Raw genomic sequence first — 11,631 nt, 5'->3', positions numbered from 1 at the left:
GTGTCATTCATAGAAGACACACTAAAGACCTTTATATTATACTTTACACCCAACCATGCCTGCCACCAGATCTAAATTTGCCTCACACCCTGTGCTGAGGGACAGGCTTGGATGAGCCTCTGTAAACAGACTGATAGAAACAGACTCCTCAGGAGCCTATTGGAAGACAATTTGGATTCCTTGTTGAACTGGGGATTTGGATATTCCAGGTGAGGTTGATATAAACAGGAAGAGTTGTTAGCTGTGTGGCTAGGGAATAGACAACAAAAAACAGTTTGCATGGAAACAAGCAATGGTGCCTCGAGTATTCCCAGAAGAGCCGTGTGGCTGGTTGGCACGTTCAGAGAAGCCTCCGAACCACAGCAGCTCTCAGGGCTGACAAACCCACAGTGGAGCTGGAGCTGCTGGTCAACTGGAAAGCAGCCAATGGTCTGTTCCACTTCTCTTTTCTTGTAAACTCCCCAGATAAGCTGCTTTCCTCCCTCCTTTCACTGACATTAACCCAGGCCTTGGCATTTCAACAGCTTCTCCATTTTCTGTCAATAAGATCTCTTTCTGAGCAACTTTCAGAGGTTCTTTTTTATTATTATCAGTCATCTTTGACATTTCTGCAAGCCCTGCTCCTTGCTCCTGTTCACTAATGACTTTTTTTTTCCCCCCTCATAGCAAGATATTCAGAAAGAGCTCCCTAAAAGTAAAAGAGTATGTAGGAATAGGGAAGCATGAGGCATCCCATTCCACATTTAACATTGCTTTGTGCACACACTACTCACAAAGATTCTAGGAAGGCAATTGGGCTTTTATGATTTTTTGGTATATGGTGTACAAAGTGTTACCAATTTTTCTTCAGAAAAAAATATTAACAGGAAAACAGCATAAAGCTCTCCTAAAATGGGCTAATTAGCAAGTACAATGGAAATATTAGACAAAAGAGAGGAAGGGGGGAGGAAACCATCTAATCTTCCATGTCTCTGCATGATGATTCAGTGCTTAGTGTTAGGAAACAAGCAGCAGACAAACAGGAAAAAGAAGGAGCTCCAAGGAAAGTGCAATAGGCAAAGAACAGGTCACCCAGAGCAAGTGTACTGAGTGGCTCTGATAGTCACTTAACAATAGGAGCAGGAAAAAAGACAGTATGAAGAGGATTCCGTTTCAAGTAAATCTTGGGTCAAATGATGGGGGTAATTACCTATCCATCAGCTCTTGTGAAATGTGGCAAAAGGAAGTCATTACAATTTAGTGTAATTGTAATGACACATTTGCATTGTTTTGTTTTTGTAACTATCGTCCTCTGTTGCCCGTCAATGTTTATAAGTTAACGTGTTCTCTTTTTACCTTTACCTTTTGTCTGGCTACAAAGCAAACTCTGAGCAATCCAAGATGGGAGAGGGCGTTCCTGACCGATTCTTGTAATGCTTTGCAGCCCAATATGTTTCTTGGAGGTATTCACAGGGCACGAGCATACACGTCCCTTGCGTTGCCTACCACAACTTAGGTCTTTGTGGCATAGGGGCTTCCTCCACTGACTGGCAATAGCCAAGAAAGCAACATTGTGAGGAAAAATAACCGAAACCAAAGCACCGCTGGAGTTTGTACTAATGCTGCTTCAGTTTCCCAGGCCACTGGGTTAGCACTTCTGTTGACAGTTCTGCTTCTCCTCTCTTCTTTCTCTGAGAGTTTCACGAGGCTTTCGTGACTGTTCTCTCTCGCCTGTTTCACTGTCACTTCCTCCTGTCACAGGGAGGTTGCTGCAGATGTGTGCTGACAACTCTTGGATACGTGAATTAGCAGAGATCTGTCCTGTCCTCCAGTCTGATCGGCCTCAGGCGACATGATTGGATCAAATCAGCTGAGCTGGAACCTCGGTTTTCCTCTGCAGTTGCCAGCTTTGGCTCATTTCACCTTCTCTCTGCAGCGATGGAAGATGCTGCCTTTCTCTAGATAGCTCACCTTTTTTGCGCAAGGGCTGTGTTATAATTCTCCCATTTTCTTCCCACACCCACACTTACAGCATCATTTGCTATTCCTTCCACCAGAGTGGCTGAAAGAACCAGTCTTTCCCCTCTGCCACAACATCTAACATCATTATCAAGTCATCTCGTCTCACAATGACTGCAACTTTTATCCTCTCTAACCCCCACAGCAACCACTTCACTTGTTAACAGTTCATGGAGGCCGCTAAACACCTTTCTTTTTTTGATCAGCTTCAAGGTTTTAAGCACTTGACCGTGACCTAGCCTTGATCTCATAAAAGACACAGGAAGATTTGAGTGTATTGTACGAAGAAGACAATGCCTTTGTCAAGCCATTATGAGTCGAAGAGTGTTGTTAACACTGCTACCGATTAAGTATTTACACATTGCTCCGTTTAGATAATCTGCTCTCAGCAGTCCTAAAAAAAACTGACTGAAGATCTCCCTTGCTTGTTGATTTTTAACACAATTTAGGAAACTTAAAATCCAGAATGTCAAATGTCATTTGTTTCATGTTGGTATTCAAAAGGGCCAGCAGGATGGGACAGATAGGGACACGGTTTATTGGGTGATACTGGTGGTAGGGGGGTGGTTGGACCAGATGATCTTGGAGGTCTTTTCCAACCTTAACGGTTCTGTGATTCCTAGGCTAACTAATGGGAAAGCTGGTGTAAAGTCCAGTCATGAAAGGCTGAATGCCAGTATCATCGCTGTTAGCCAACACGGCTTTTCTGCTTTAAACAAACCTGTCTTCATTCTTTGAGGAGCTTACAAGTTAGACGGATAAAAGTAATTCTGTAGATACCATCTAAGTCTAAGCATCTTTAATGTTATCTGATTTCAAAGCCAATCTTCTACAATAGTCTTAACTCCCAGGTGAAATGAGTCAACACAGTTATCAGATGATCTCCAAGGCAGCCCAGGAACCTGGGCTGGGTGACACTACTTCTGTTCAGATTGCACAGGGCCGTTCACTGGTTTTGTGAACATTCAGGAGGAAAACCCAACACCTGACTGAACACATCTCGCAGATGGGCAAAGGCTCTGTTTTGAAGACCGACTGCGAAGGCTGGTCCAAGGTGGCCTGCAGCAGCTCTGTGGAGCAGTCTCGCTCAGGTGTTAAACCTCGAAGTATGGAAATGGAAGAACTGGAAACATCTGCCCGTGGTGGGGAGCGGGGCTGCTGCCAGACCGCTGGCTCGGAAAGGACAGTAGGTGTCCAAGCAGCAAAACCGGCTCTCTGGCACCTCACCAAAGAGGAGCGGGACAGAGGGGGAAGTGATCACACAGTAGATTTTGCAGTTTGGGTGAGATCTGTGTGAGAACACGGCGTTTTGTTCCGGAGACCGCGCTGTTACGAGAGAAGATGAAAACGGGTGAGTTTGGGAAGTCCTGAGAAAACGCCCCTGTGGCGAGCACGCGTCGAACCCGCTTGCTTTATCACAAAGAAAGGTCAAAGGACAACCACTAAATAAATAAATAAGTAAATAAATAAATAATAAAAAAAAAGTGACCGCCTTTTGCTGTCGGCCCGGGTCAGCCGCCCCCAACCGCCGTCGCCCGTAGCAACGGCTGGGGGCGGGCGCGAAAGCCCGGCGCCGGGGGCAGGGCGGCGGGTGGCCGTGAGGGGAGCCGGGGCGGGCCGTGAGGGGAGCCGGGGCGGGCCGTTAGCGGCCGTTAGGTGCCGTTAGCGGCCGTTAGCGGGATGCCCGGCGGAGCGGGGCGGAGGGATGTCGTCCGCCTGGCGCTGCCCGGCCTGCGCGGAGCCCTGCGCGGCGCCGCGGCTGCTGCCGTGCCTGCACTCGCTGTGCGCGCCCTGCCTGCGGCGGCTCGGGACGCTGGGGGAGCCGGCACGGGCGGGCACCGCCGCCGCCGCCATCACCGTGCTGTGCCCGCTGTGCGACGCCGAGGTGTCGCTGCCGCCGGGCGGCGTCGGGCAGCTCCCCCCCGACTACGTGGCGCTGGGCCGCGGCCGGCTGGGCTGCGACCTGTGCGCCGAGGGGGCGGCCGTGGGGCGCTGCCAGACGTGCGGGGCCGCCCTCTGCCCCTTCTGCCGCCAGGCCCACAGGTGAGCGGGCGGCAGGGCGGCGGGCAGGGCGCCTTCCTCCCCTCGGTCCGTGCCCGCACGGGCACCGGCGGGCCCCAGACCAGGCTGCCCTCCTCCCTGGTCGCTTTCTGATTTAGCGGCACTGGGCACGGGGGTTGGCCGCTCCCATGTGAGTGGGTGCTGGTAGGGCGAGAGCTTTGCGTGTGGGGATGGGATGCTTCGGAGAAGGAGAAGCTTCTCCAGGAGAAGGATGGGAGGTTAAGCTGTGGTGGGGTTGTCGGTGGCCTGCCGCTCTTCACCTCCAGAAAGCTGAAGAAATGCCTGCAGAAGAATTTTACCTCAGCGAGGGTCTTGTCAGCAGGGCAGGAAGAAGAGATGACTGAAGTAGGGCTAGGAGCTGGAGAGGAGGAGGCTGCAGTGGTCTGTGAGCAGGGCAGAGGAAAGACAGTGCCTCGGAAGAAAAGTGTCAGGAAGTCTGAATGGCCTTCTGAAGCAAGGAGGTCACAGGCCAGATCAGGAAAACACCCACTGACACCAGCCAGGGTGTCTCTTAGCCTGAATTAATCAGCTCAGCCTTTTCCCTCTTCATTCACTGCTCCTTTCCATTTAATAGCAAATTCTTTTCCCAGAAGGAACTGAGGCATATTCCTCACTGCCCTTCCCCCTGCCAATATTGGTGCCTGTGGTGAAATGGCTTAGACTCTTACTTACCTTTCTGTGGGGCTCTAATTTTCAGCATACCATTCCGATTAGCTAATGCCCTACAGCCCCTGCAAGCTGCTGAAGAGTGATAAACTGAGACCTTGATTAGCAGCCTGCTGCTGCATTGACAGAAATAGCTGTACGAGGTATAAAGCAGCAGAAAATTTGTCCCAATGGTGCACTTCCTGCCATATTAACTGGTATCATTTCTTCACCCTATTAACATCTGCAGGCTTGCACCTGCCTTTTCCTCATGGTGTAACAGAACAGGGGCCAAGGAAAACAATTTTGAAACGATTTCTTGGTGTGCAGGGAAGATTTCTAAGTGTCTGAGTGCCACTGTTGTGTCTTTTGGAATAAGTGAGAGATGTCTTAGGTTGAAGTCAGGGAAGTGTAAATGTGAAGGACGTTTAGCAAACCATGGTAGAAGGCATTGAAAATGTGCTGGACCCAAGGGAAATTACTGGGAAGCAAAAGCAAAATAGACCACATCCTGCTCTGTGATTAGTTTGCTTTGTGTTGCCAGAACAACTCTAGAGCTTGGTCCTCGGAGTATTTCTCTGCCTATGGCTCAGAGCTCCCTCTGCAACTGCCAAAAGTCAGCTTTTGCACATGTAGTCATTAGTGCAGGAGACAAGGAAGGAGGGACAGCTTTTACATTCTGGTCAGTAACTAGCCGACAGCATCCAAAATAGCACAAAATGAAAATACTCCCGTGCAGCTCTGTCACACAGTGGATGGCTGGGTAAGACAGGCTTTTTGTATCCAATCCTTGGTCTCCTCTGAGTGGGGTCTAACCTGGCAGCTAAAGGAAATGGGGTTTGGCTTTCATAATAATCAGTGTTTTACCACAGACTGTTGTCCGTCTGTCCCCTGAACTAGATTTTCCCCTAAGGGTTAGAGCTCATTTGCCTCAGCAGATTTAAAACTGGTGGAAATCATTGGGCTGACAGCTAAGGAGCCTGACACTGCCTGTTCCTTCTGCAGAAGTGACTGTGGGTGAGCAATTCTGTTTCAAGACCTTCCACCAGCCCTTGCTTCACTGTGCACACCACCCTCCTGCTGTCTGTCACAGCGGGCTCTGGGGGTAATTGCAGCTACCCCACTTCTGTCAGGCTCCGTGTAGGGGCTGCTGTCAGGAGCAGCCTGACAGCCCGCTCCCTGGTCTGTGTGTGGCAATGGTGGGGCGCACGGTTCTTGTGTCTGAAAATTGTGCTGACAGCATACAGGGAGCCTGGGAGCAGCCTCTAATGAGATGTTTGCAAGTGCTGTCCTCTTTTGTGTGGAGCCTTGTCCTCAGGAGACCACAGGTCCTTTGTGCAGAGTGAATTTCAGGGGATACAGCAGGGAGCAGCGCACAGTCTGTACAGACTGGCGTTCACGAGGGGTCTTGGGTGCTTGCAGTGCATGTTCAATGTGCATAAATTTGTGGTTGCTCCCTTCTAGGAGACAGAAGAAGACTGCTTCTCATGCTGTGACAGAGCTGGAGAGCAGCAAGGATTGCAGCCAGGCTGGGAGGCCTCTCTTCTGCCCGTCCCATCCATCGGAGGAGCTACGGCTGTTCTGCGAGCAGTGTGACCAGCCCGTGTGCCGGGACTGTGTCGTAGACAGGCACCGGCAGCACCCCTATGACTTGGCCAGCAACGTTGTCCACAGGCACGGGGACTCCCTGCGGATGCTGCTGGAAAGCACCCAGCAGCGTGTGAGCACCCTAGAAGGCGTGCTGAGCCAGATCGATGGCATGGGCAGCGCCGTCCGCGTTCGTGCAGAGGCCGTGGCCACAGAGATCTGTCTGTTTGCCAGCGGGTACGTGAAAGCGATTGAAGAGCACCGGGACCGGTTGCTGAAGCAGCTGGAGGACTTGAAGGTGCAGAAGGAAAACCTGCTGCAGTTGCAGAAGGCCCAGCTGCAGCAGCTGCTGCTGGACATGAGGACGGGCGTGGAGTTCACGGAGCGCTTGCTGACAAGCGGCTCGGACCTGGAGATCCTCATCACCAAAGGGGTGGTGGCGAGCCGGCTGGCAAAGCTGAACAGCGTTGCTTACAGCACCCGCCCCAGCGTGGACGACAACATCCAGTTCTCTCCCCAGGAGAGGGCAGGGCAGTGTTGCGGCTATGAGGTTTATGGGGCCATTCTCAATAAAGTGGTTGATCCAGCCAAATGTACCCTGCATGGGGAAGGTAATGGGGTGCCGTACCACTTAGTGCTCCCTAAAGCCACCTCTCCATCCCCTGTACCCACGCAGCGTGCAGCTTAAGGCACTGGTGGCTCCCTGCAGGCCAGGGGGGCAGAGGGATGCAGCAGGCTGGAGCCCTGCTAGAGGTTGCAGCTGCTGGGGATGAGATCCCACAGGAGCTGTGCTGAGCAGGTAGCCCAAGAGCCATCCCCGGACAGATGTAACAGAGCACACTGCAGCCGCTCTCTGCAGCATCACTGACCGTCAGGCGAGGCGTGAGGAAACCCCTAGGCCAAGGACCACGGCTTACTCAGGGGATGGGAACGCTGCCTGCAATGGCAGGACGTGATGCTCTGCCAGGGCCCCCAGCTGTTTTGCAGTATGGGTCCTGGCAAATCCTCTCTGTGGCTGAGCAAACACGTTGATTCCCCTCACAGCTTCGGATATTGCCTGCGACATAGATGGTTTCGCAGAGGTATGCTTACTAAGGACTTGGAGTAGGGCCAGCAAATAGATAATGTCCGGGCAAGCAAATAGATGATGGTCAGACCAGCCCTCAGAGCACAGCCACCTCTGGCCTGCGAAGGGCAGGTAAGACAGACACAGGGCTCCACTGGTCGTTTACATGTCAGAGTGTAAGCAGTGAGGTTTCCAGGGCTCCACGCTGCACGGTGGGGCTCTTCCTACTCCCTCCAGGTTGCACAGTGCACCTTGAGGTGCGAAGTCTCCAGCTGGGCCATGACCACCCTGGTCCACGCAGTCCTCCAGGGTAAGCCTGCCCAGCACCTCCCAGTACCTACAGCGCTCTGCACTCTCCTGGTCCCCAGTGGTGCTTTTACTTTTTCCTGTGGGTGGAGGGAGCTGTATAGCCAGCAGCAGAGTCCTGGCTGTGCTCAGATATGAGTGAAATGCTACCAAGTGGGTAGGAGATGGCAATTGTGGCTCTTCTGAATCCTTCCTTGTCCTGTTTCTCTGCCTTACAGATCTCTGCATCGCCCGTCAGAATGAGCTGACTGGCTTTACTCTGCTCTGCAATGACACCACGGGAGAGCAGATGGGGAGAGGAGGAGAGTCCGTGAGGGTGACCATCACCCACAAGGACAAGAAGGACTGGTGGGTATTTTCAGCAAAAAACTCCCCAGACACTGGGTTTGCTTTTCTGTCTCCCTTACCCTGGCTCCCTCCTTGTTTGGGCAGGTGGGAGGAAATGCTTCAGCATCTGGGTCACGATCTGTAGGGGGAAAAGGCACGATGGTTCTTCCCACCAGTAAAGCAGTGCTTCCTAGCAATCATTTACTGCCGTGTGGAGTTTGACAGTGTTGGCTCACACTTGTATCGAGTCTTTCAGCAGTTTGGGACTGAAAGGATTCAGTTCACAGTGGGTATCGCACATTGTCAGACTGAGCAACAGCTGCTTCCCCCCCTCCACCCCACCAGACACCTAGGGCTCCTGTTTTGTTAAAACCTAACGAGTGTAAAACAACACCAGAATGACCACCCTGAGTCAGACAGACAGGCCACTAAGCCCAGGAACCTCTGGCAGTTGATGGAAGTGCTTAAATTAATGTTCTGGAGAAAAAAAAGATCATTGTTGAGACTTCATCATGCTTTCTCCTGTAGTTCCAAGTGTTGAGCACCTTAACATGCTTGGAAGTTTTCTAGCAAAAGCAGGGAAGACTGCACTTGACCTCCGATTTCCACAGTGAAAATGACCAACTAGAAAAATATTTTGTAACTGTTTCCATGCCACGCTTCTTCTCTGAAGCAGCGAGACATTAATGCAAATAACAGAACCAGTTGGGGTTCAATTCTTAAGAAAAACTTCGGTTCTGTCTTATAGTACATACACTGCAGCTAGAGCAAGAAACCAGCCTACCTTGTTCCAGGATTCAGTCTTGGGGGGGATGACCTGATGAAAAAAGGGATAGGATGCTAAAATTCCTTGCTATGGGGAAGTATTGGTGAGCCATGCAGAAACAGTACTGGGTGCACAGATGCCTGTCAATGAAATACCGTTGTTCAAGAATATTGTTCCAACATACATTCCTTTGTTAGGTGTGCTCATGATGTAGGAAGGTGTAAACATGAGGTTTATGTGGATTTTGCTTTGTGGGGTAGAGGTCGCTGTGGCCACATTAACTCAGTTTCTTGGTCCTGTGCTTGTGCAGTTGCTACATCCGTTGCTGAAAGCTGTCTGGCTTTGGGGAGAGGCGCAGCAGCTACTGAAGAGCACGAAGTGTCACCACACAGTTCATGGCAGGAAATGATGTAGGCAGCTGTACTGATGTGAAATGGTGGGGGATGGGGAATACAACCTACAAAGCTGGAAGATTAAAGATGTTCATGTCGCGGGGCACGAGAGACTAATTAGTGAGGATTAGGAAGAACACCTTCCTCTCCGCAGAGCTGCTTGCTAATTTTCTGCAGAAGGCTCTTTCTGTGAAATAGGCAATCAGTTCCCGAGTAACTAGATGATGCTTTTTCCCTGTCACTCTGTCCACCAGGGTCCCTTTAAAACCTAGTGAGCTTCACTTTGGAAAGGGGGAATTCACCAGCAAGGACCTAGAACTCCTCAGAGAGTCGAAGAGAAAAGTTGGGTAGTGGTTGAAGTGATTCAAAGCTGCCTTACTTCCCGTCTTCCTCAAGGGCTCTTCTGGAGGTAAACTGCTCTCTGAAGCTTTGAGTTTACCCCATTTCTGAGGGCTCTTATCAGATGGGATCATCTGGTTTGCAAGTGTGCTGTCAGTCATCTTCTGCTCTTTCAGCGCTCTGGGCTGCCACAAATCCTTGCAGCACAGCTTAGCTTTGTGTGACTTCCTTTGTATGGTTATTGCAGCTCCTGGTAGCAGGTGTATGTGAAAGCTGCTCAGTGCTCGAGCGTTGCTCATGCATCCTGTCAAGCTCACTCGAGACCCACGGCTGCTGAACATGGGTGAGGATGAGGAGCTGACCACATATCTAGGCCAAACAGTGGTTCACGTGTAGAGCAATTTTCTGCCAGTCACTGACCTCTTGGACTCCTCTTTGTCTGTTCGTAGTGCAGTGAAACCAACTGTGTGTGATAACGGTGATGGGACCTACCATGTTTCCTACAGCCCTGAGGAGCCAGGCTTATATGCCGTCTGCGTCTGTGTGAAGGGGCAGCATGTACAGGTAACATTTTTTTTTTTTTTTTCCCCCTGGTTCTTCTTTACATGCTTCTCCTTTCTAAGTATTTGCCTAAAATCTTTCAAAGGATTGCTGCTATCGCTTGGCAGTTAAGACTGAGCTTACTGATCTGTGACCGACAGGATCACCCAGTTTTCTGCAAATGCAGACACAACATCTGATAGCATCCACTGCAGCTGCCTCTCTGCTTGCTTGTCCTCCGCAGGGCTCTCCATTCACTCTGACAGTGAAAAACAAGTTCCGCAAGCACCCAGGTGTGTTTCACTGCTGCACATTTTGCTCAAGTGGAGGACAGAAAGCTGCTCGCTGCGCCTGTGGGGGGACCATGCCAGGTGAGTGCGCAGCTTTCCCTGTGCTGCTGACGTCAGGAGGGTTTGCTGCTTTTGGTCCCCCCTAGGGTAGATAGATGTGAGTGGATGGATACTCCAGCTCACCTCCTGTCTTGCACAGGTGGCAGGCGTGTGACAACCTGTGTATACATATCTGCTGGTAGGATGGGACTGCAGCAGGGAGAAACGCTGCAGGACATGTTGAGGGTCTTTGAAGCACACCCCGTGTACAGAGGCCTGAGCCAACCCTGCAGGAGATGGGGCAGGGCAGCTCTCGGCAAGGATCATCCGTCAGCCCTTGTCAGTGAGGCTGAGCGCCACTGTGGCTGTGCTGTTCTGTTCCAGCGCTGGCGTGCTGGGAGCTTCCTGGCTGTGCCACACAGTGCCCAGTGCTGTGCGCTCACTCCTTAATTAGGATGAGAGTTCAACTCCCTCATTTGTTCAATCCCAACCAGCTTCTGTGCCCTTGACCTGCATGTTTCACCGTGTGTCTTGCATGTGTTTAGTACAGAACGAGACTCTTCCTTTTTTGGGGGGGGCATGCTCTATATCCAGCTCTGGCGATAGCCACCAGCGGCTGGCAAGAGGCTCTGCAGGCCTATGTCTTGCATTACTCAGCAGGCAAGGAGACAGAAATCTTCAGCTATCCCCAGTGACTGGAAGGGGGGAGTCCCTCTTGGTCATTCCCCTTTCTTATGGAACCCTGGCATTTTGGTTTTAAACACGCATGTACCTCCCTTTCTTAGACAAGTCCTGGGGCTGAAGCACTTGCTGAAAGCCCCTGACACGCTGGGATTTTCTGACCCCCTCTTGGTCAAGCTGATGGTGCCTCTTCTCTTGCAGGTGGCTACCAAGGCTGTGGCCATGGGCACAAAGGTCACCCTGGCTGTCCCCACTGGTCGTGCTGTGGACAAGTCACAAAGAGCTCAGAGTGTTTGGGGCCGCCCAACGACAGCTCACAGAGGAGTTTGCTCAGGACAGTGGCACTCTGAGCAGCCAGGTGAGCCCCTGGGAGCTCAGGTCCTTCCTGGTGGCTGTTGGATGAACACAAGCCACGAAGATCCCCACGATCACTACAGAGCCTTGTTGCCAGAAAATAACATTGTGATGGGTGTGAACTGAGGAATGGGATGAGGGAAAATAAAATTGTGCCTTATGTTCCACCTGGGGGTGTGTATGCAAGGTTGTTTTGTGCCTGGACAGGAGCAAACTCCAGGAATTGTACTGATGCCTGCA

The 11,631-nt window shown here is 51.4% G+C and overlaps 1 protein-coding gene across 4 annotated transcripts; it reads left to right on the top strand.

The window, feature by feature from the left end:
- The first annotated feature begins 3,419 nt into the window (after nt 1-3,419).
- On the top strand, nt 3,420-11,558 carry TRIM45 (tripartite motif containing 45). Of its 4 annotated transcripts, none has more exons than XR_013945178.1 (6): nt 3,420-4,041; nt 6,169-6,902; nt 7,882-8,011; nt 9,403-9,557; nt 9,735-9,830; nt 9,937-10,051. XR_013945178.1 is itself a non-coding variant. In XM_080576826.1 (6 exons), the coding sequence occupies exons 1-6, from the start codon at nt 3,704-3,706 to the stop codon at nt 11,385-11,387; spliced, it is 1,593 nt and encodes a 530-aa protein (XP_080432952.1). In that variant the 5' UTR covers nt 3,436-3,703; the 3' UTR covers nt 11,388-11,558. The 4 variants fall into 4 exon arrangements, 2 of the variants coding, with proteins under 2 accessions (XP_080432951.1, XP_080432952.1); XM_080576826.1 differs by lacking the exons at nt 9,403-9,557; nt 9,735-9,830 and adding exons at nt 10,272-10,398; nt 11,239-11,558 and having other exon boundaries at nt 3,436-4,041; XR_013945177.1 differs by lacking the exon at nt 9,735-9,830.
- Nucleotides 11,559-11,631: the final 73 nt, after the last annotated feature.

This window comes from Anser brachyrhynchus, assembly GCF_964034855.1.
Source record: "Anser brachyrhynchus genome assembly, chromosome: 1".
NCBI classification, from domain to species: domain Eukaryota; kingdom Metazoa; phylum Chordata; class Aves; order Anseriformes; family Anatidae; genus Anser; species Anser brachyrhynchus.
This window is presented reverse-complemented; position numbering and strand designations above follow the sequence as displayed.